General features: G+C 38.5%; 2 protein-coding genes across 4 annotated transcripts in view; both read right to left on the bottom strand.

Annotated features, from left to right (window-relative positions):
- The window catches only part of LOC109948540 (BAHD acyltransferase At5g47980-like), a 17,316-nt gene extending 10,571 nt beyond the window's left edge, over window positions 1-6,745 (bottom strand). The window contains exon 1 of one of the 3 annotated variants that reach the window (XM_020561816.1): window positions 5,666-6,745. In XM_020561816.1, coding sequence (XP_020417405.1) covers window positions 5,666-6,727 — 1,062 coding nt within the window. In that variant the 5' untranslated portion in view covers window positions 6,728-6,745. Of the gene's footprint in view, window positions 1-5,315 lie in introns of all 3 variants that reach the window. The other 2 variants (XM_020561818.1, XM_020561817.1) reach the window with 2 other exon arrangements.
- LOC109948554 (T-complex protein 1 subunit gamma) lies at window positions 8,487-14,589 on the bottom strand. The gene is made up of 13 exons (XM_020561914.1): window positions 14,434-14,589; window positions 14,170-14,231; window positions 13,519-13,591; window positions 13,129-13,196; window positions 12,847-12,916; window positions 12,418-12,486; window positions 12,207-12,278; window positions 11,506-11,579; window positions 10,185-10,847; window positions 9,970-10,095; window positions 9,643-9,747; window positions 9,432-9,506; window positions 8,487-8,999 (listed from the first exon to the last, which is right to left on the bottom strand). Exons 1-13 carry the CDS (start codon window positions 14,456-14,458, stop codon window positions 8,811-8,813), a joined length of 1,671 nt encoding a protein of 556 aa, XP_020417503.1. The 5' UTR covers window positions 14,459-14,589; the 3' UTR covers window positions 8,487-8,810.

Below are 21,634 nucleotides of genomic sequence, written 5' to 3' on the forward strand. Positions count from 1 at the left end.
CGTGTCCTTCTGACAATGCTAGGATGTGCTTGCAAATAATTCCAACAAATTCAAATCTTTTGCAGCTACACGATGCGTGGTCAGAATCTTTGACATATACGACTTCTGCCACTCTTGTTTCCCAATTTTTCCTTTCGCTCACGTTGAACACAACTTTACACGCATCCTCTGTTTTGAGCTCTAGGAAACATGCTGTACTTTGTATTAGTTCTTGCTCAAACTTTTGAAACATTGTCCTTGTGTACAAGGTAGCCATTTGTTTGTTCATTGACATCGGTAGAAGACATTGAGCCACTTCAAATGCATCTACGTGATCAGCAACTAACTCTTTTTCACGTTGATGAGAAAGTGCCCTCTCAAATCGTATTATGAAATCCATCAACGAATTTCTCCTTGATATGTATTGCTTGAAAAAACCATGAGAACCTTCCGCTCTTTGGCTGCTTGACATTCCAGCGGCAAAAAATTGTCGTGCGTAGGCTGGAACCCAAGATTCCCTTAAATCAAACATTAAACTTAGCCATGGATGGTCAGTCAAACCAGCCTTTGTAACCACAATATTCCATTTTGCATCAAACTCATCCTTATTGTCAGTATCCCATATGGCTTTCTGAAATTCAGGCCAATACTCCTTATAAGCGTCACGTGGTAACTTAACAGAGAACTTTGATGTGATGTGCCATATGCAAAGTCGATGAAATGTACTCGGGAAGGCTATTGAAATCGCTATGGCCATTGCCGCATCTTGATCTGTAATGATCGTTTTAGGTTCCCCACCTGGCATGGCTTTCTTAAACTCCTCAAACATCCAAACAAACGACTCAGTCGTTTCCTTGCTCAAAAATGCGCATGCTAAGACAATTGTCTGACCATGGTTATTAACTCCCAACATTGGTGCAAATGTCAAGTCGTATCGATTCGTGTTGAATGTGGTATCGGATACAACAACATCTCCATAAAACCCATACGCCCGTCTAGAAGTTGCATCTGCCCAAAAACATCGACTAAACCTGTCATGCCCATCTCCCTCAATCTTGAAATCAAAAGCCTCATTTTTTTTCTGTTCAGCCATAAAATACTCGGTCACTAGTTCAACATCGTGGTTCCTCAGCTTCCCATTCACACTACATTCAAGATTGTAGATATCTTTTTTGATAAAACCGATTTTATCCATTCCTCCGGATTGCACCTCGAATATACTTACCTTCTGATGAATGGGAATATTAACTGAACCCAACTGTTTTGTGAGTACTTTTGTAGAATCTGAAATATGACGGTGTGATCTCAATAAATGCATTCTTTCTGAGGGTGTCATCTTATGATTGTGTCCCTCTGCAAAAAGAGAAATGGTATACTTCTTGCTCCCATTTGTCTTCACAACCACAATCTTTGCTTTGCAATTGCATCTACTTATTCCCCGTTGTCTTTTTCTCTCCCGAGTTTCATCCTTCCTGTATGCACCTTGTTTGCAACATACAAATTCTTTCCTCAAAATCTCTTTCTTATTTTTCCCCCAAAAGCTAGAATGAAGTCGAATACCAAAGCCAGCCAAGAATGCATATCTATTATAGAAATTGTAAACGAGGTCAAGCGAGTCAAACTTCATCCCAACTGCTGGTGTTTCCTCATTTCTTACTTCAGGAATATAAACCCTCCCATTAGCTGTTGCACATTCATCACTCTCTGAGCCCCCAGACATTTTATCTACGTATATTATTGATCCACTTCTATATTACTGCATAGCAATTATTCATTCATTAATCAGTCATTACTGCATCACAACATATCAATGCATTCCACTTACACAAAACATTGCCCAAATTGACACAAAATACGCATAGCCTAACTTCCGATTACACAAAACACAAGCAAAATTTCATACAAGTTACGTCATCTCTTGGGAAATAATCTGGTCAAAATAACATTAGAACCAACATGTTCAACTAAGAACACAAATGTAATTCAAACCACCAATTACAGAACTTCACCCAATATCCTCTCCAACTGCTTACTCCTAACGTCATTAAGCCTAAGTTTAGGTTCTTTTACCTACATTTCATAATTTTCCACCCCGACCAACAACAATGAACTAAGTATATTGAATATTCATAAGAAAATGACACATTATTGATGCCACAAATGATGAATTTCCCACCCTCACAAAAAATAAACCTAACCCAATAAAATCAATCCAGCAAGTGAACTTACCTCTCAAAATCAATTGGGAGCTCTGAAGTCAGTCAGCTTGAAAGACTGTGGTGGACATTAGAGAAGACTCTTTGGTATTTGAGACTCCATCTCTACCAAAATCGAGGAACAACTGCTGCTGCGGCTTCTAGCTACAAAAACAGATAAGCTACTTTGCTTTCATCTGGAATCTTGTCAGCTGAATGAAAAGAGAAGGGGTTTTCACTTGAGCCATAGAATCAAAACAGGGCAACAGCTAGGTAAGAGCCATTCTTCGTAATACCCAGGATACTATAGATCGCAGGCCTCCCAACGAGCTAATGACAGTCGAGTGACTATAAGGTTTGGGAGATTTGGATCCTTCTAATTGTGGGTTTGCTTTACATTCAAAAAGAAAGGCTTCAGTTTTTCACAGAGAGGGAAAGAGGGGAACAACTGAAGTTGGGTTTCTAACGGGTTAGATTTCAACCCGATTCTACATGCACCCTCTTTTAAAAACTCACCGTTGGATGAAATCCAACGGCTCTTACATACCCCTCAAAAACACCCCTTATAACTTCCCACTCACTATAGAAGCTCCCTCGTTATTGGGGGTAAGCCGGGCCGAGCCGAGGTTTCAAATGGGCGGGTCTGGGTCAACCAAGGGCCTAGCTAGGCTGAGATTTTTTTATATTTTTTTTTCTAAGTTTTTTTATATCTTTTTTTGTTGAGTATTTTTATATCTGTTTGTCACGAATTCTTAGACAGTAGTGAAAAGAATTTAACTTATTACTTGTGAGGGAATGAGAACATCACCAAGGAATGAGAGCACTAGCACACCGCCAATAAATGAGAGCACCACCACCGAAGAATGAGAATCTAGTGAGATTGAAATTTGTGATAATAAAACTTAATAAGTGAGAAAAATTATCAATAAATATTTTTGTATTTTAAATCTTCTAAGTGAGATTGAACTTGATAAAACTTCTAAGTCTTTTAAATCTTTTTGTTATATATGAAAAATTGTTTTCTCTCAAAATTTGACTAAGTATATGAAAATTAGATTTTTGAAATACAAATTTTTTTCAATGTTATTTTTGGTGATTTATATTTCTTACATCTTAAATAATCAAACACGATTTTATGAGATTTTAGTATAAAATATACATTGACTTATTGAGGTTTCAATATTAGTATAAACTGTATCTTATATTAAAACTGAATTTTCATATTTTGATTTGTTGGGAATTTGATTTTCTAGTATTTTTAATTGAATCCAAATTGGGATTGCTTCCTTATTTACATTGTAAACTTAAGTAAATGGAGTAATAAAAAAAAATTAAAGTAAAAAGATCTACAAGGATGTAGGGTTTACTTAGATTTACTTAAGTCTATACCAGAGTTTGCAATCTTAGTTGGGATGCCTATACCAGAGTTTTTTCGATCTTGCGTGATTTTTAGTGAGGTAAACCAAATTGCCTTAATTTTGATAATAGACAGCTCTATTATTGTAATGGCCCTTTTGTGGCTAGTTTGTATTGGCCTTTGGCTAGTGACTTTTTTTAGCTGAATTATAAATGCAATCATAGAATTTCTATAATAATAATAAAATAAAAAACAACAACAACAACCACCTAACTTATTGGAATATCCAATTGAGAATTTGATTACACAATGCAATTATATAGTAGTCACTTCTCATTGAATAAAAGATAGTACCCTCTAAAATTTGTTTTATTATGGGTACCACAACATAAACTTGTTCTTTAATTGAGAACTAGATTATATTCTACTACTAATTTCTTGTCACAAGCTCAAATGGGTACCAATAGGCTTTCTTTTTGTTTTTTATTTTGTATTTTTATTATATCCTTCTTTGTTGAGAATATTTGCTGGACATTACTCTTAATTCTTTTAATTAATTATAAATTTATATACTTTTTTTTTTTATGTATTCGACCTCTCTAAAAAAATTTGATTAAAAAAACAAAAGACCCTCTAAAAATTTGTTGCCGCCTATTTTTTCCCTAAAAATTAAGAAAGTAATTAAAGCAACCAGTCAGAATTAATGATATTTATCAATGAAAAAATTATGAATGATCTGAAGGTCAATTGATGACCGACCAAATTGATATGGTCATACTATGTCAATTAATGAATATTGCCATGTGAAGTTTATTTTTATTTATTTCTCTTTTTCAATAATCCTTCAAACCTAAAAAAATGAAAAATATAAAGTAACCCTAGCAGCGTCGCTGGTCTGTAGCCTTATGTTGGTTCTCTACTCTTTCTAACGTTTCCAGCCCTCTCTTCCTCCATCAAATCTATCCATCCCCATCCTAAAAAGAAACCCAGCACCTCTTCAAAATTGATTCTCGTATAATTATAGAAAATGAAAGCAACTCAATAGCTGCTTTTTCTTATAGCTTTCTCTCACAGTAATTTTTAACAATAAGTGATTTTCTCATAGTTTACCAAATGGGTTGGGCTTCCTAATATTTTTAAAAAATCACTTTTACCACCCCAAATAAGCTATGCCAAACTGGCACTAAGTTGAAGACAATATAGTTAATTAAAAAATAATCATATTGAGTTGACAAATGATGGATCCAACTAATCACGCTAATCAAATTTTACAAAGAATTGTAAATTCGAGAAACAAAACTAAGAGCTGGTCTCAATCTTCAACTTCTTTGCTTTTGGAGAAGAGTAGACAAGTAAACATCTGAATTGTTCAACCCAATTTCAATTTTCTTAAGGAAACTCCAGGTCTCAGCAACGACATGGAGGATGGGAGATGGGTAGATTTGATGGAGGAAGGGAGGGTGGAGACGTTAGGAAGAGAATAGAACCAACGTCATGATACAAACCAGGACCCTAAGCTTATTTTTTAGTTTTTTTAGTTTTTTTTGGGTTTTAAGAATTATTGAAAAAAGAGAAATAAATAAAAATAGAATTCACATGACAATATTTTTTAATTGACTCGGTAGCTGTCACAGAAGGTGGCCAATGTGGTCATTATTATGTGTCTAAATTGAATTATTGAATTGAAAACAACATATGATAAACAACAAAACCAATAAGGGGAAAATGCAATGAGGCACAAATATGGTAAAAACATCTAAACGATTATGAGAGATATCATCAAAATCCACAACAGCATATCCCTCTAAGAAGCATAAGAGGGTACTAATTAAACGACACTCGGATTCAGAGAAGCATATGCAAGCAGGTCCTCATTGCGTTCAAATATGGCCATGTGTTCTTCTTCCAAACTCAACAACGCTTCTATGCCAACGCCATCACTCATGTCCGTCAATAAAGTTGTATTCTTGGATTCATTGGGACAGAAATTCATCCATGATGGCTTTCCCCAACCAAAATCGGCTTGGTTGAAGGAAAACCTGCACCAACTGGTGCAACCATAGGTCTCAATGCTATCCTTCATTATGAGATTCTTAACCCCTTCGATGATTTGAAATGCATCCTCACCACTAACTCCATTAGCATACTTTTCTTTATATTCGTCAATGCCCTTCCTCAACTTATGAACCAAGCTTTCAAGTTCCACTGCATCACTTTCCATTGTCATTGCTGTAAAAAACGAAACAAAGTTCCCCAATATGTTTTCTGCCATGGCAAGCCCTGATCTTTTCCTCATGTTCACCACTTGAACCCACGCCGATGGCTTTGTAAAACCCAAGTTTGATCTCGATGCTTGCAACGCACATTTCCAAATGAGTGCAGAAACTACTTCAACACGCGTAGGATTTGGCACTGCTGCACTGGCAGCTTTGGACTTGAGAGCAGCAATTTTTGAGGCATCAAACACAAACCTCTTGGTTATACAGTTGTCTCTAATCAACTCCATGATCGGTTGGGGTGAATTGAAGACATCTTGTGGTGGGAATAGAGTAGCTGCAACACCAAATTCAGCAGGAAGCAGAACTTGATCACTAGCAGTACTGGCTGAGCCAAGGGCAATTGTAGCCCAGCTTTTGATGAATGTGCTGAGTGTAGAGGCATCGGCGACCTTATGTGAAATGTTGACCCCAATTGTCAATCCACCGCATTCAAATAAGTTGACCTGGACTAGTAGAAGATGCCCTGCTTCAACGCTTTTGGATTTTATTGGAATTGGAATCAACTGTTCCAGGATCCCGAAATCGGGTTTGTCCAAAACCTTCCGTATGGGACAGTTGACTTGGGATTCAATAAATCCAGCCCCATGGTCATTGCAGCTGATTGAAACATTATATTCGAACTCCCCCGCAAAGGGGTAGAATTGGGTGAGAGCTTCAGATAATGATGTTTTGAGAAGCTTAGATCTCTCAGCAAACAAGGAATTGTGATCAATGTTGTTGACCACATCATCACTAATATTGTTGGGGTAAAAGAGAAGTAACGAGATATACATATCAGGTTGTAACTGATCAAAAACAGAGAGACTGGAAGTTCTAAGGCGGTGAGGAGTTGGAGAGGATGGCTTAATTGTTTCTTTGCGAATGACTTCAACTTTGACTTCTGAAGCCATATTTTGTTTAACACTTGAGAGTTTCATTACAAAGACCTCTATTTAAAGACGCAGAGTCACCACGCCACTTCTTCTTTGAGTGATTAGTTTAGTTAGGTGGGATTCTATGAAGACGAGACTTATAGTTTTGATTGGTGGCTGTAGCTCAGAGATTCTTCCGACCACAAAAAAAAAAAAAGCTGTCAGATTCTTTTGTCTAGGATTTAAAGGCTCTCATAGTACAAGAGTTGCTAGATGGGATTGTTTATTGGTTTATTAATGTGTTAGGTGGGATTTAAATGCTTGCCCACAGATTCACATGTTCCTTATTATAACACATGTTTCCTTCCCATTCATATTTTTTTTAAGACAAGTGGAGAGCCCATATGTTGTGACATTGCCATCCACAGCCCACAGCCTAGGCTTTCAGTGAAGCAAAAACAGTGTCCCGTTGCTTTGGACTGCAAAGGCGTTCATTCATTCTCTTTCGGAACAATTTTTAATTGTAAGTTTATCTTGGCGTGAAATTGTCCCAAAGGATAATATTATGGCTTAGGCGCATTTTTAGAATACTAGGATTCTTGGTGGATGGATTGAGTACTGTGATTTTTTATTTAATTTTTTTTTTTTAGTAGAATGGAGGAAGTGGCTGCATGTGAAAGTGATTGACAATTGATATGTGATCCACACCACAAGGACGTTTCTATGCAATTTAGCATGAACTTGTAACCCTAAACCCTTTAAAACTTCAAATCCATAAAACAAAAACTTTAAAAAGATTTAGATTTTTTCAGGAAAAAAACCCTGCAGAGCAGCTATCCCTTAACTAAGGCTTTGCTGCTGAACCCCATTGACAATTTGGACCTTTGCTTGGAGATGCCGAGCAACTCAAAGTTGGACCAGCGCTTGTCTCTGATGAGAGCCTGGTCGAGCCTGCAATCGCAGTTGAGGACCTCGACGACTATGTAGTTGACGCGGTCAAATACACTCAAGGAGAGGAAAAAAGAAAGAAGAAAACTTACAACTCAAAGCATACAACAACGAACACATATAACAAAGAGAAAACCAGCGGCAGAAGAAGGAATTTCGGAATATAAGAGAGAGAGAGAGAGAGAGAGAGAGAGAAACCAAGTGGAAAGCCTTCTATTTAGTACTGTCTGCAGCGGAATCTCGACCACCTTCTCTTCTAGTAAGTTCATCTTGTTTCATCTGGGACTGGTTGTGATTAGAATCTTCATCATGAAGATGATGATGAGCCTGAGCTTGAGCCTTTGGAATATTATGAGCACTGGAAAATAAATCCACAGGCTCAGAATCAGCAATTTTGCCTCCTTCAAGAGGCGTCCCATGCTTGTATGCAACCCTCACAGCTTCATCCTCGTTCAGCCTCGCTTGTGAAGTCCCATACTTTATGTCATCTTTGCTCTTTGCCATTTTCACTTGCATCAGCTAGCCCTGTGTCTAGGGTTTTTGATCTGCTTTCGTTTCATTTGTAAGCTCCGCTTTGAATCAATACGTGGCATATTGGCTTAATATGGGAGTGACAAGTGTATAATTAGACTTGACACGTACCTTGTGTTTGCTGTATGCATGAATTTGTTCTGCTCACCGTCTGCTAAGCTCTCCTCTCTTGATGAATGGCCAAGATCAATTCTTACTCTCCCTAAGTTGATAAAATTGATGGTCAATATCAATCCTATCCTCCACAAGTTTGTGTAGAGTGCCGCACGTTGTGTTTTAGGTGCCACAATGGCTTATTAAAATTGATGCTTGGTCATGAAAAACTTTTTTTCTTACTTTGAGAAAATTACATAGTTTCGACTGTTAACAATCATTCAGAAAAATGGTAGAAATAAGCTCCATTGTGCCAATCCAAGAAGTTCAACAAATAAATTGTGTTCGATACACAGATGACATGTCAAACTAACATTAGCATTCTCCAATAAGAAGACTTCTCTTCTTTCCCACCCCTCGTGGATTGAGAAAGAAAGAAGAGGGACAAAACACACACTACCAAGTTAAGGTGACATTATAAACCTACAAAATATCCTCATCAAACTTATAATGCTCCTTTTTTTCTTCTTTAAAGCAAAACTTCATTTAAACTGAGAAAACCACGTGCTCTCGATGATCACTCGGGAATTATTTGCTCATTATCTGCATCGCCTTCTGTCTCAACTTGAGGCTTCGAAGGAGCTTTGGCACCAGGAGGCTGCTTCTTCTTGATCCCACTCACAATGTCATCGATTCTGAGAAGTAGGCAAGCAGCTTCTATGGCCGTTTTAAAAGTCTGGGCCTTCACGTTGTAGGCATCCCATATCTGACATCATAATTGCTAGAAATTAACAGCCTTACCAACAAAAGAAATTTCAGATTCAAGACTCCATGAATGCTCAATTATGAGCAATGGCGTTCACTTTAGTAATAACCACAACAACAGCACTTCCCCTCACATGAGTGCTGTCGAAATATATTGGGAGAAGCTCTAAACTAGAACTACTACTGAAGCAAATCGACAATATCAACCAGAATATTGTCGCTTATGCCATATCAATAATGGGACATATATCAATAATATCGACACCATATCAAGATGATGTACATATAATGGATACATTTGAGAACAATACTACAGTAAAAGTCCTATTTGAGAGCTTTCACAAAATATCAATCACCCAACAAATTTGAATATTGAGATAGTGAAGGAAATAAAAGAGAGCAACAATAGTAAGCCAAAAAGATATCCACCTACCTTTTTCTCTTTCACATCAGTTATCACACCAGTGTTACCATCAATGCCAATCCATGCATTTTCACCATTTGCATGCTATGGAAAAAAAATTGTGGTTAGGATATAAATGATGCATCATATTCTGACCAAAAAAATAATGATGCATTAGAACGTATATAGAAATGACAAATCATAAAAAAACAGAACAAAGCCATACAAAACAGATTCAAACCTTTCCCTGCAGCGCCGTCATTGTTCTAATCACATTCACCCCGCAATTCTGAGCCAAAGTACGTGGTATAGCCTCAAAAGCTATAGCAGCAGCTTCATACGGCCACTGTTTTACCATCAAAACACGTGTAGCCATAAAACTCCATTAAAATGCATGTAAAGTGAAGCCACAACTAATTCTTAATCTTAAGTATGTCAAAGAGCATGTGAAGTGAAGTGACAGCCAGTTTATTCATAGAATTTAGATTTCTACTTCCACAATGAGTTATTCTTGGACGAGTTTTACACAAGAAATACAAAACTTTTGGATGAGGAGAGGAGCTTTTACCTTTTCTATACCTTCTACAGATGAACTCTTTTGCTTCAATGTAGCAGATACAGTTAACTCTGTAGCACCACCACCAGGAACAAGTTTCGGATTCTTGAGGATGTTTCTTGCTACAGACATGGCATCCTATGACCAGATATAAGGGAGTAAATAACAAATTTCAGCATACTATATTTATTCTACGTAATGGGGACAAAGAAGTAAAACCATTATACCTGCAAATTCCTTTCCACTTCATTTAAGAGATCCTTACTAGGACCTCTCAAGAGTACAGTACATGCTTTAGGCTCTTTGCAATCAACAATGAATGCAAAAAACTCATCACCAATTTTCTTAACCTCAAATATCCCAGCGCCTGTACCAACATCAGACTCTTGCAATTCATCTGGTCTGTTAACAATTACAGCCCCACAAGCCTTGGCAATTCGGTTATTATCTGTTTTCCGCAACCTCCTGATTGCACTGACGCCGGCCTTGCTAAAATAATGGCATGCCAAGTCACTAAGCCCCTTTTCTGTGATAACCACATCTGGTTTAAACTTCAATATTTGCACGCATAGGCTCTCGATGTATTCTTCTTCCAATTTTAGCAGGACTCCCCAATCTTCTTCTTTAAGCAACTCAGCATTTGTTTGGTTCTCACCTTTCTTATATTCAAGAGGACAATCAAGAAGAATGATGCGTGGGTTGAAAATCTTTCTTCTCATTTTTCCAGGTGCAATAACATCTTTGTTAATCATTACTCCTTTGAGAACCACTGAATCTTCCAACTGGCCACCAGGAACCTTCTCAACCTTTATGTACTTTTTAATATCCACTTCCCGCAGACCCTGGCCAAGGTCCACCCCTACTATTGTGGTAGCGTCAAGTGCTAAATCCTAAAAGAAAACCCAACACAATATACAGTCAGATCTGAGAGAGACAAAGTGTTCACACTTTCTGATTTTTAGGTTCACAGTAATTGTCACTACATACAGGGACATGAATTCAAGTTTGGAAGTTTTTATTTAATTGAAGAGTTAGCCGGTTTACTTTTACTCTGAAGACCAGTTTAATTGATTTTTTCAAGTTGATTCTCAGTGCCAAGGCGGCTCAAGCAAGTGCAAGACATACTATAAAAGACAAAAATGTTGGAAAGCATGAAATCAATGCCGGAGCTTTCCACCTAGAAGAGGATGCAAAGTCATTCTCATACAGAATAAACTTGCATGCATGAGTGTCTTTAACTTGAATGTTCTTAAGAAATCTAGGAAACATAAAAGACAAAGTATGGTTTATCTTATTTGTATAATAAAAAAGAAAAACAAATAGAAATGCTGGAAGGCAAGAATTCAAATTAGATCCATGGTTAAAGCTCATTTTTGGTTCAAGTGTTTCATGTTTTGGGGGCAATATGAGCATTTTCCTTTAAAGAGTTTGTCAGTATGTCCTTCATAGGCCACTTTACAGTCTACCTAGATGAAGAATCATAATACTCATAAACCTGTAAACAAGAAGAAAGACCTACATGCAAAACCTTATTAGACAAGCACTTACAGCAATTAAATCCCCAAATTGACTAGTGAACTTTGTACCGATACAACTTTTGACCAGCCCCAACATTGTTGCACCTGCCACATAAAGCATACGTAAGTTATATTCCAGTACAGCAAACTGGACATTTTTTAAAATCATTACCTAAGGCAGATTATTATTACAAGTAGGATATTCAAATCACTGACAGGTTTGCAATGATTAACAATGGATGTTATCATCAATAACAACCGGCGCTGAAAGTATTATTCCGCATGAAGCTACAATTGCAAATGGGTAGAGGTTACAGCTACAATTGCAAATGGGCATAGAACTATGCACATTCCAAATTTAATACATATGAATGAAGCTAACATTACAGAAATGTAACAGAGGTTACAGCTACAATTGCAAATGGGCATAGAACTATGTGTGTCCAACTTGGCTTTTTCCCTTCTGGTGCTTTAAATTTTAAAGTTAAGCTATGCCTATTCCCCATTTTCTACTAAGAAAAATCTAAGGCTGCAACATCAAACCCAAAATGGATCTAATTGAGCACAAGGAATGGTACCCCTGATTTTATTTATATATACTGAGGCATGACAATACATTCTCGCATAAGTAGATTAACTGAGAGCTTGATTCCTATAGTCTGGGCACCAAATACAAATACAATGCAGATAGAGAATTTGATTATGAGTGGACAAGAAAGTAAAGGAACTTACGATCCTTCACATCAATGGTCATTGCTATTTTGTCAAGAACCGCAATAGCATCCTCCAGAGCTTTGTTGTATGCTACAACCAAAAAACAGAAAATTAAGAAAAGTAGACAATAACAATACAGAAAAGAATAAATCACACATCAAAATCAAATCCAAAACTATAACTGAAAGAAAATTGAAGGGAAATGTTATCATAATTTCTTTCAACTTACCTCGGCAAATGACAGTAGGATGATAATGCTTGTCAATAAATGCTTCTGCAACATGGAGCATCTCACCAGCTACACCAAAATTTCATTCCAAATGTAAGACACAGAACCAACTTTATATACATATAATAATGCATTGACTTATCCAGTAGATAGAAAGATGCATAATCACCTTCTTCCATCATACTAAATCCAGCGATATATATTAATTATTTTGCAAGCTAAACCTATTTCTGTATATCATCAACTTATTTACCAAGAAATATTTTTTTCTTCACCAGATAGATCTAACAACTATTTACCAAGTCTAAAATAAAAATCTCAATAGAAACGAGATTGAACAAGAATATACACCAAAAAGTAATAAACATATTACTATAGCCCATAAATGAACAGTGAGTTGTTTATAAATAAATAAAGCTCAAACCATACCAAGGACAATGACGGATGTAGTTCCATCACCTACTTCTTCATCTTGTGTCCGACTTAGTTCAATCATTGACTATCATCACAAATTTTAAAAGAGCAAAGGTAAGAATAACAAGAAAATTAAAATGAGGAGGGGGGTCACATACAAAAGTAAGGGATCATGGACAAAATAATATGGTAAAACACAAGGGAGAAAGAAGCAGAAATTAAGGAGAGAGTAATTTTTGAATTGAGAAAAAAAAAAAATTAGATCCAGAAAGGAGCATTTTGAGACAAATGGCATGCCTTTGCTGCTGGGTGTGCAATATCTAATTCACGCAGAATGGCATTTCCATCATTAGTCACCACAATTCCTGTTAGCAATGAGGGAAACAATTTTGTTAGCGTATTGCAAACTCATCAAGATCCAGACACAAGCCATAGACCCATGAAATAGATACATGAGGCAACCAGTAACATTAATTTTGCTTAATTGAATATAGAACCAGCCTATAAAAACAGTAAAATAACTTATGGGATACAAGGTAATGCAATTGCAGCAACAAACATACTGCCACATACAACAAGGGCTTATTTGGGTCCTAAAAAATGGGGGAAAACAAAACAGTATATTTTATTTCTTCCAAACCACATGGGAAAGCAATAAAATTTGTCTACTGCAGACAAAAGGATTACCTCCACTAGCATCAAGTAGCATCTTGAGCATGGATCGAGGACCCAAGGTTGTACGGATTATGTCAGCGACAGCCTGTCATTATCAAAATGCTTATGGCCATGAGACCCAAAATACTAATGATCTGAAAAAGTACCCACAAGTGAAACACAAAAATATTTTCTCATAAAGAGCATCCACAACTGAGACGCTTAAATGCTTAGCATTTTTTTCATGAGAAAACGCTTAACATTTTCATAGTGAGAAGGCGTCATGTTAACCCGTCCAGCAATTAAATTACATTGAAAACAAATATTAAAACACACATTTCAGATGAATTTCATATCAATTCAGTCTTAGGTATAAAACATGCAATTAAAACAGCCTCTTTTTCAGTAAGTCTTTCACCCGGTACTAAGCTACATAGACCAAAACAAGGCTCAGACACTACGGCACATGTAAAATAACTCCAATTTAAAGATTTTTTCAAATTTATCTACTCCATTAACATTAAAAAACAAAACCCATTTACAAATTTATTAGATTCTCCAATAAATTTCTCTCCAAGACTTCATCACCAAAAATATTATTTTCCCTCGAACGAACAAAACTATGGATTTACACTTTCACACAAAATCATATGTTTGGATTCATAAATGTGCCCTTGATCATACCTTTGATGCCTGGATATTACCATGGTGCACCTTAGTCCCAGACTCACGCTTCAATGAATCTTCTGCTCAAATCAGATGAAACAAGCAAGATCAGTGAAACTAAGCAAATGGGCTTTCAATGTAACTTAAATCCCATCCTAAAAGCAGCAAACAACACAAAAACCTAAGCTTTTTCGCATACCCAGATAAAAGACAGATTCAAAACCTAAACTTTAAAGTAACTGCAACTTGAAAAGGGAAGAAAGAAGAAGAAGGGAAGCTTACTCAGGACGAGTACTGGGGCTTGCATGGTGATGTTGAGATCTGTTTGAAACTGTTGAGTGTGTGAGGAAGAGGAGTTCAGAACACTCGAGAGAGGTTTTTATGCGAGGGAAACGCCGAAAGGGGGTAAAAGGTTTATTGAAACCCTGATAGTTGCTGTGAACGGGTCGGGCGACCCTTGTCTGCTCCGAACAAGTTCAAATGGGCTCTAGTCTCTTCGAATTTTGGGCTGGGTCAGGCTAGCCCACGAAGAAAAATTGTGGATCTTCGAATTTTGGAGGAGAGCATCTATATATTAGGGTTAATGGTTTTATTAGTCATCTCAAACTTTATATTTTTTTGATTTTTTATTTGATTTTCTTTTATTGTTATTTTAAAGATATAATTTTTTATTCTTTTTTTTGTTTTAATGCAAAAATACCATTTTGCCTCTGCATTAGGGACTAATAAAACGATTAACCCTATATATTATAAGCAGACGCAGAGAAGAAAATGCCTTTTTCTTTTTTCTTTTTTCTTCTTACACCATTTAAAATCTATAAAGAAATTCAAAAAATGACAGCTGGTTCTATTGAATTTAATTTTGATTATTACTATTGAGTGTTTTGGGTTTTTTTTTATGAGGTTTTGGGGTTGTGCTTGTTTTAATAAATCGATGACAATTTTGTAATTTATAGGAAGTTTGAAATCTCTTTGTTATGTTGTAAATGGGCTTTGGGTGTGTTTCTAAAGTTTATTTCATGTAGGTTTTTATTTATTTTTTTATAATTTGGGCCCCTATATTGGGTATAATAGTGAATCTCCCTTCTTCTTTTTAATACCTAATATCTTTTCTTTTTTTTTTTGTTGAGAAATTCTATGATTGCGTTCATAATTCAGCCAAAAAAGCCACTAGCCATAAAGGGCCAATATAAATTAGCCACAAAAGGGCTATTACAATAACGGAGCGGTCTAATATCAAAATTAAGACAATATGGTGTGTCTCCACTAACGATCAGGTAGGATCGAAGAAACTCTGGCATAGGCATCCCAACTAAGATTGCAAACTTAGAATAATAAAAAAGAGATAAAGCTTGAAAAAACCAAGCTATAACAATACAAATAAAACTCTCACAAAGGAGAGATAAAAAACTCTCACAAAAGGAGAGATGAAAACTACACAGAAAACCCAAAGAGTCCATGCAACTTATTCCAAACAAAAAGAAATTGCAAAAAAGATGGTGGTGGAGATCCAACGCCGAAATGTAGGTGAAGATTCGACGCTGAGCCGCAGCCGCCTATAATGGTTGGATGAAAATCATAACAAAACTAAGACAAATAAGAAAAACCATTTGTATCTGAAAATGGGGGAAGAGGTGAAAAGAGGAAGAGAAGAGGGGAGAGGGAGGAAGAACAATGGCTTCATCCCCCCTCAAAGTGGAAAAGGCTCTAAGAGTGTTTTTTGGGAGAAAGGTAGTACCTAATATCTTCCAATTATATATATATATATATATATATATATATATCCCATTTAACACTTCTGTATATGTTATGTTATGTTATGGCTATATGTTAGCCATATGTTATGTTATGGCTAATATACCTAGATGGGATTATTATCCATTATGCACCTATTCATATTGTAAAGACCCAAACCTAAAATTCACATGTAATTAGTAATTTATTATGCGGAAAGACAATTTTGCCCTTTGACTCACTTATGAACTCAATGTTAACTTTTTGACCGAAAATGAATTTTTCCACATACACCGTTGCATAGAGCACGACGACACGAGTTCATAGACACGAAGTAAGCTCGAATCGGAGTTGTAACGAAGAAAATACGATTAAAATATCACGAGGGGCAAAATGGTAATTAGAAAATCAGATTTTATAAAACCTGTTTCTCTCTCTCTCTTCAGTTCTCTCTCCTCTCTCTCTCTCCTCCCTCCCGTCGCGCCAGCCACCCTCCTCCCTTCCAATTGAGACAGCGGCCACCACAGGGCACGCCAATCTCCGGCGTTGGTACCAATAGCTCCGCCACGCCCTCGCCGTCAAGACCTGATCGTTCTCCGCCCACGAGCTGACCGGAGTTGGCCGGAAAAAGGAGAAAACCGCCAGTTTTTGGGCTAAACTTCCAACCCTTCGTTCTCCCTCAATTCTCAACCAAATCTTTCGAGTAAGATATGGATTCTCATCTATTTTTCGTGCTCTAGCTGATGGTTGGATAGGTTTTTATCAATTTTAGCCGTAGATTGCCCAGTTTGTAAATTGAAGTTTCAGCCGATTTTCGGCCTCTGTTTTCGGCCACTTCCAGTCACTTTTTCGGGTAGGTCCAAGAACAAAAGTGACTCCAAATGGGGTGTTTTACCTAGGATAGGAGTTTGGAGTCCTGGTTCCGAGATTTTTCGGCCACCCGAAATCGCTTAAGACACCCGAATCTGCCCGCGCGTGCTGGGGCGCATGGGCGAGGGTGGTGAAGTCATGTTGTACAGTTTTGTGACCCTCGTGTCGTCACGAGCACGTAGGATTTCGCGGATCTCGATTCGGAGTTCGTTTGAGCCCCGAACGGATTTTTCATATCGCGCGATCCTTGGGTGCAGTGTCGTCAAATCGGTGGATCACACTGAATTTTGGATATGTCGGTCTACATGATTTCAGGATTGTGTAGGATTCGACGGATTGCGAATCGGAGTCCCGGATACTCCGAAATCGCGAACCCTAGGGCTAAGGTTTAGAAATTATGCGATTACAGGATTGTGATCAATCCGACCGTCCGATTGACACCAATACCCTCGGGACATGTGTCCTAAATATATTGGACCTTTTAGCGGCATCCGGATCATATTATACCCGTGGGGTTCCGGATTGACTTTTTGGACTTTAGCGCTTTTTGAGTCCCAAGATATCGCTAAACTATCCCACGTGGAAGGAGAGCTGTTATGGGCATAGGGATCACTTCAAATTGACGCACGTACTTTTAGGAGCCGGGGGTAGGGTTTTTAATTTAATACTATATTGTATTAATAGAATATTATGGTCATTGAATCAGGCACCCGGGCACCAGTTGACCCGCAGGAGGGACCTTCAAGAGGTCCAGCGAACTCGGACTATCCGTGAGTGGACTCTTTGTTTTTATAAATAAATTTAATCAGTTCAGTTTCAGTTAAGTAGTTCAGTTTCAGTTATAAGCTGTTTTATGCTGTTAAATATTTTATGTTACATGCTGCCGAGTGAAGTTTCCTTTTAAGAATATAGGAAAAGATATTCTCGTTAATTATCAGATAAATGGCAGCAGAATTTTAAAGGTTACAGAAAGTTAATTATTCATAAGATTTTCTTCAGAAACTTTATATTTTCTTAAACCACCTTGTACCCAGTTATTACATGTTGCCTTCAGATTATATTTGTTGCCTTCGGTTTAGTCAGCATGCTTGACAGTTGCCCCACGAGTTCCTTGGTACTCGAACTCGTGTGGAGCGAGTAATGCGGATAAAGACGGACTACGGTTCCCTGAATCCTGCGAGTTGCGGCTCAGACTGACCTCTTGTCACTGAGACCTGCGAGTATGCGCCACCCATGGTGATGCAAGGAATTGACGGATATAAGGAATTGACGGAAATAGGGTACACCTCGGTGATAGTTTTAAAGTGTTTTCAAATGTATAGTTATATACATGCATTGATTTTAGAAATAAAGAAAATAAGCTAGTTTGTATAACTGTTTTTACAGTGGGGTTAGTATGTTCATATAGTATTTTCTAAACTTTGTTTTTGGGTCCACTCACCCTTCTTGTTGTTTTGCGCCCCCAAGCAGTAGACGTGCACAGGAATCCACCACCGGGCCACTTCCCATCTTCCGCGCCTTTCTTTGATGTAGGATTTGTATTTTGTACAAAGATTCACTCTTTTGTAAATTTTTAGTAGTCGCTCTGATGTTTTGCCCTAGACTGAGATTTGAACTGTTGGAATATATATATGTATGCTGGCAGTTGGTTGTACATATATACTTGTTTTGACAGGTGTAAGATTTTGGTATTGAGCCAGATACAAGGGAAACTCTGCCGGTTTTTCGGTAGAAGTCAACCTTATTATTTTTAGCATGTTTGTATAGAAGGGCAAATAGATCATTTGTGCCCGACATTCGCCAGGTGTCGGACACGCACAGGGTCTGGCTCGGATTCCAAAGTGGAATTTGGATCGGGTCCTGTCAACTTGGTATCAGAGCATTAGGTTTAATTTCCTGTAGACTTCGCACTATGTGCATCCTTGTTTTCCTGAACATCTGTTTTTGTGACAGTAAAGATGGGCCCTAAACGTGGTGGTGTCCGTAGAGGGACTAGACAGTCGTCCCGACAGAGGGGACAAGATCCCCAGCTCGGGCAGGAGGAAGTTCCTGTTCCTGCACCGGTACCTGAACCGGTAGAGCAATCTGTTGTTGGAGGTTCGTCAGGAGCCGTACCTGCTATGCCTCCTATGCAGGGAGATCCCCACTTTCAGCAGACCTTGGAGTTGCTGACGCAGGCTTTAGCCAGGACTGGGCAGCCCAGAGATCCCTCCCTTGGATATGCTGATCAAGCGAAGAGGATAGGGGCCACTGACTTTGATGGTGATGGTACCCCAGCAGTAGCTGAGGAGTGGATTGAAAAGATGGAGCGGATCATGGAAGTCATGGCTGTTCCACAGCACAGTAGGGTTCCTTTGGCCACCTTCTTCTTGATCAAAAATGCCAGACACTGGTGGGAAATGTGTTTTTGGAGGCAGATTTAATTCCCTTGGGCATGGTTGACTTGGATGTCATCTTAGGGATGGATTGGTTAGCCAGACATCGTGCCTCTGTAGATTGCTTCCGGAAAGAAGTTGTATTCCATAGTCTCGGACAACCTGAAGTAACTTTTTATGGCGAACGCCGAGTGCTTCCATCTTGCCTCATTTCAGCTATGACGGCAAAACGGTTGCTGCGAAAAGGGTGCTCAGGATACATAGCACATGTCATTGATACCAGAGATAATGGGCTGCGATTGGAGGATATTCCAGTCATACAGGACTTTCCAGATGTATTTCCTGAGGATCTTCCTGGATTACCTCCTCATCGGGAGATTGAGTTTGTTATTGAACTCGCTCCAGGAACAAATCCTATTTCGCAAGCACCATACAGAATGGCACCAGCAGAGTTGAGGGAGTTAAAGACGCAGTTACAGGAGCTGGTAGATAAGGGTTTTATCCGCCCCAGTTTTTCTCCATGGGGTGCTCCAGTTTTATTTGTTAAGAAAAAGGATGGCACCATGAGGTTATGCGTTGATTACAGACAGCTGAACAAGATCACAGTGCGGAATAGATATCCCTTGCCTCGCATTGATGACTTGTTTGATCAGCTGAAGGGTGCCAAGGTCTTTTCTAAGATTGACCTGAGGTCTGGATATCATCAGTTACGGGTTAGAGAAGAGGATATGCCTAAAACTGCGTTTCGAACGAGGTACGGGCACTATGAGTTCCTGGTGATGCCATTTGGATTAACAAATGCGCCAGCTGCATTTATGGACCTCATGAACAGAGTGTTTCGACGTTACTTGGATCGCTTTGTGATTGTGTTCATAGATGACATTCTGGTGTATTCAAAGAGTCAGAAGGCACATATGAAGCATTTAAACCTTGTGTTGAGGACTCTGAGAAGAAGACAACTGTATGCCAAATTCAGCAAGTGTCAATTTTGGTTAGACAGAGTGAGCTTTTTGGGACACGTGATCTCTGCAGAGGGCATTTATGTTGATCCTCAAAAGATTGAAGCAGTAGTCAATTGGCTACGACCAACCAGTGTTACCGAGATACGAAGTTTTCTGGGGTTAGCCGGGTATTACCGTCGCTTCGTGGAAGGGTTCTCCACCATAGCGGCACCTCTCACCTATTTGACACGGAAAGGAGTTAAGTTTGTGTGGTCAGATAAGTGTGAAGAAAGTTTCATTGAACTCAAGACCAGGCTGACCACTGCTCCGGTTTTAGCACTTCCGGATGATAGTGGGAACTTCGTGATCTACAGTGATGCGTCTCAACAAGGACTTGGGTGTGTGCTGATGCAGCATGGTAGGGTGATCGCTTATGCTTCTAGACAACTGAAGAAGCATGAGCTGAATTATCCTGTTCATGATTTGGAACTTGCTGCAGTAGTGTTTGCCTTAAAGATTTGGCGGCATTATCTTTATGGGGAAACATGCCAGATCTTTACAGATCACAAGAGTTTGAAGTATTTATTCACCCAGAAGGAATTAAATTTGAGGCAAAGAAGATGGTTGGAGTTGATAAAAGATTATGACTGTACCATCGAGCATCACCCAGGAAGAGCTAATGTTGTTGCTGATGCACTCAGTAGAAAATCTTCAGGATCTATAGCTTATCTTCGAGGAAGATATTTACCATTGATGGTGGAAATGAGGAAGCTCAGAATTGGGCTAGATGTGGATAATCAGGGAGCACTGTTAGCTACTCTCCATGTGAGACCAGTGCTAGTAGAACGAATACTCGCAGCTCAATCTCAGGATCCTTTGATTTGCACACTGCGAGTAGAGGTTGCAAATGGCGACAGAACTGATTGTTCTGTAAGAAATGATGGAGCGTTAATGGTAGGTAACAGGTTATATGTCCCTAACGATGAAGCTTTAAAAAGGGAGATTCTTGAGGAGGCCCATGAATCAGCGTTTGCAATGCACCCTGGAAGCACAAAAATGTACCATACTCTGCGAGAGCACTACTGGTGGCCTTTTATGAAGAAACAAATAGCAGAGTATGTCAGAAGATGCTTAATTTGTCAGCAAGTGAAAGCTGAGCGACAGAAACCATCAGGGCTATTGCAACCACTTCCAATTCCTGAGTGGAAGTGGGAGCGGATTACGATGGATTTTGTGTTCAAGCTGCCCCAAACACAAAGTAAGCATGACGGAGTATGGGTCATCGTGGATCGACTCACCAAGTCCGCTCATTTTCTGCCGGTGAGAGCAAATTATAGTTTGAACAAACTGGCAAAGATTTTTATAGATGAGATCGTGAGACTTCATGGAGTACCAGTATCCATTGTTTCAGATCGAGACCCGCGGTTTACATCCCGGTTTTGGACAAAGTTAAATGAAGCTTTTGGAACCCAATTGCAGTTTAGTACTGCATTTCACCCCCAGACAGATGGTCAGTCTGAGAGGACCATTCAGACACTAGAACATATGTTGAGAGCCTGTGCA

This window comes from Prunus persica, chromosome G4 (assembly GCF_000346465.2).
Source record: "Prunus persica cultivar Lovell chromosome G4, Prunus_persica_NCBIv2, whole genome shotgun sequence".
In the NCBI taxonomy this organism is placed as follows: Eukaryota; Viridiplantae; Streptophyta; class Magnoliopsida; order Rosales; family Rosaceae; genus Prunus; species Prunus persica.

What these genes read in the sequence shown, in the direction of transcription:
- LOC109948554 (XM_020561914.1), bottom strand. Translation starts at nt 14,458, where the DNA reads ATGCAAGCCCCAGTACTCGTCCTGA. An exon ending in TTGCACACCCAGCAGCAAAG is followed by an intron (nt 12,917 to 13,128) that starts GCATGCCATTTG and finishes TTGTGATGATAG; the next exon opens with TCAATGATTGAACTAAGTCG. An exon ending in TACATCCGTCATTGTCCTTG is followed by an intron (nt 12,487 to 12,846) that starts GTATGGTTTGAG and finishes ATTTTGGTGTAG; the next exon opens with CTGGTGAGATGCTCCATGTT.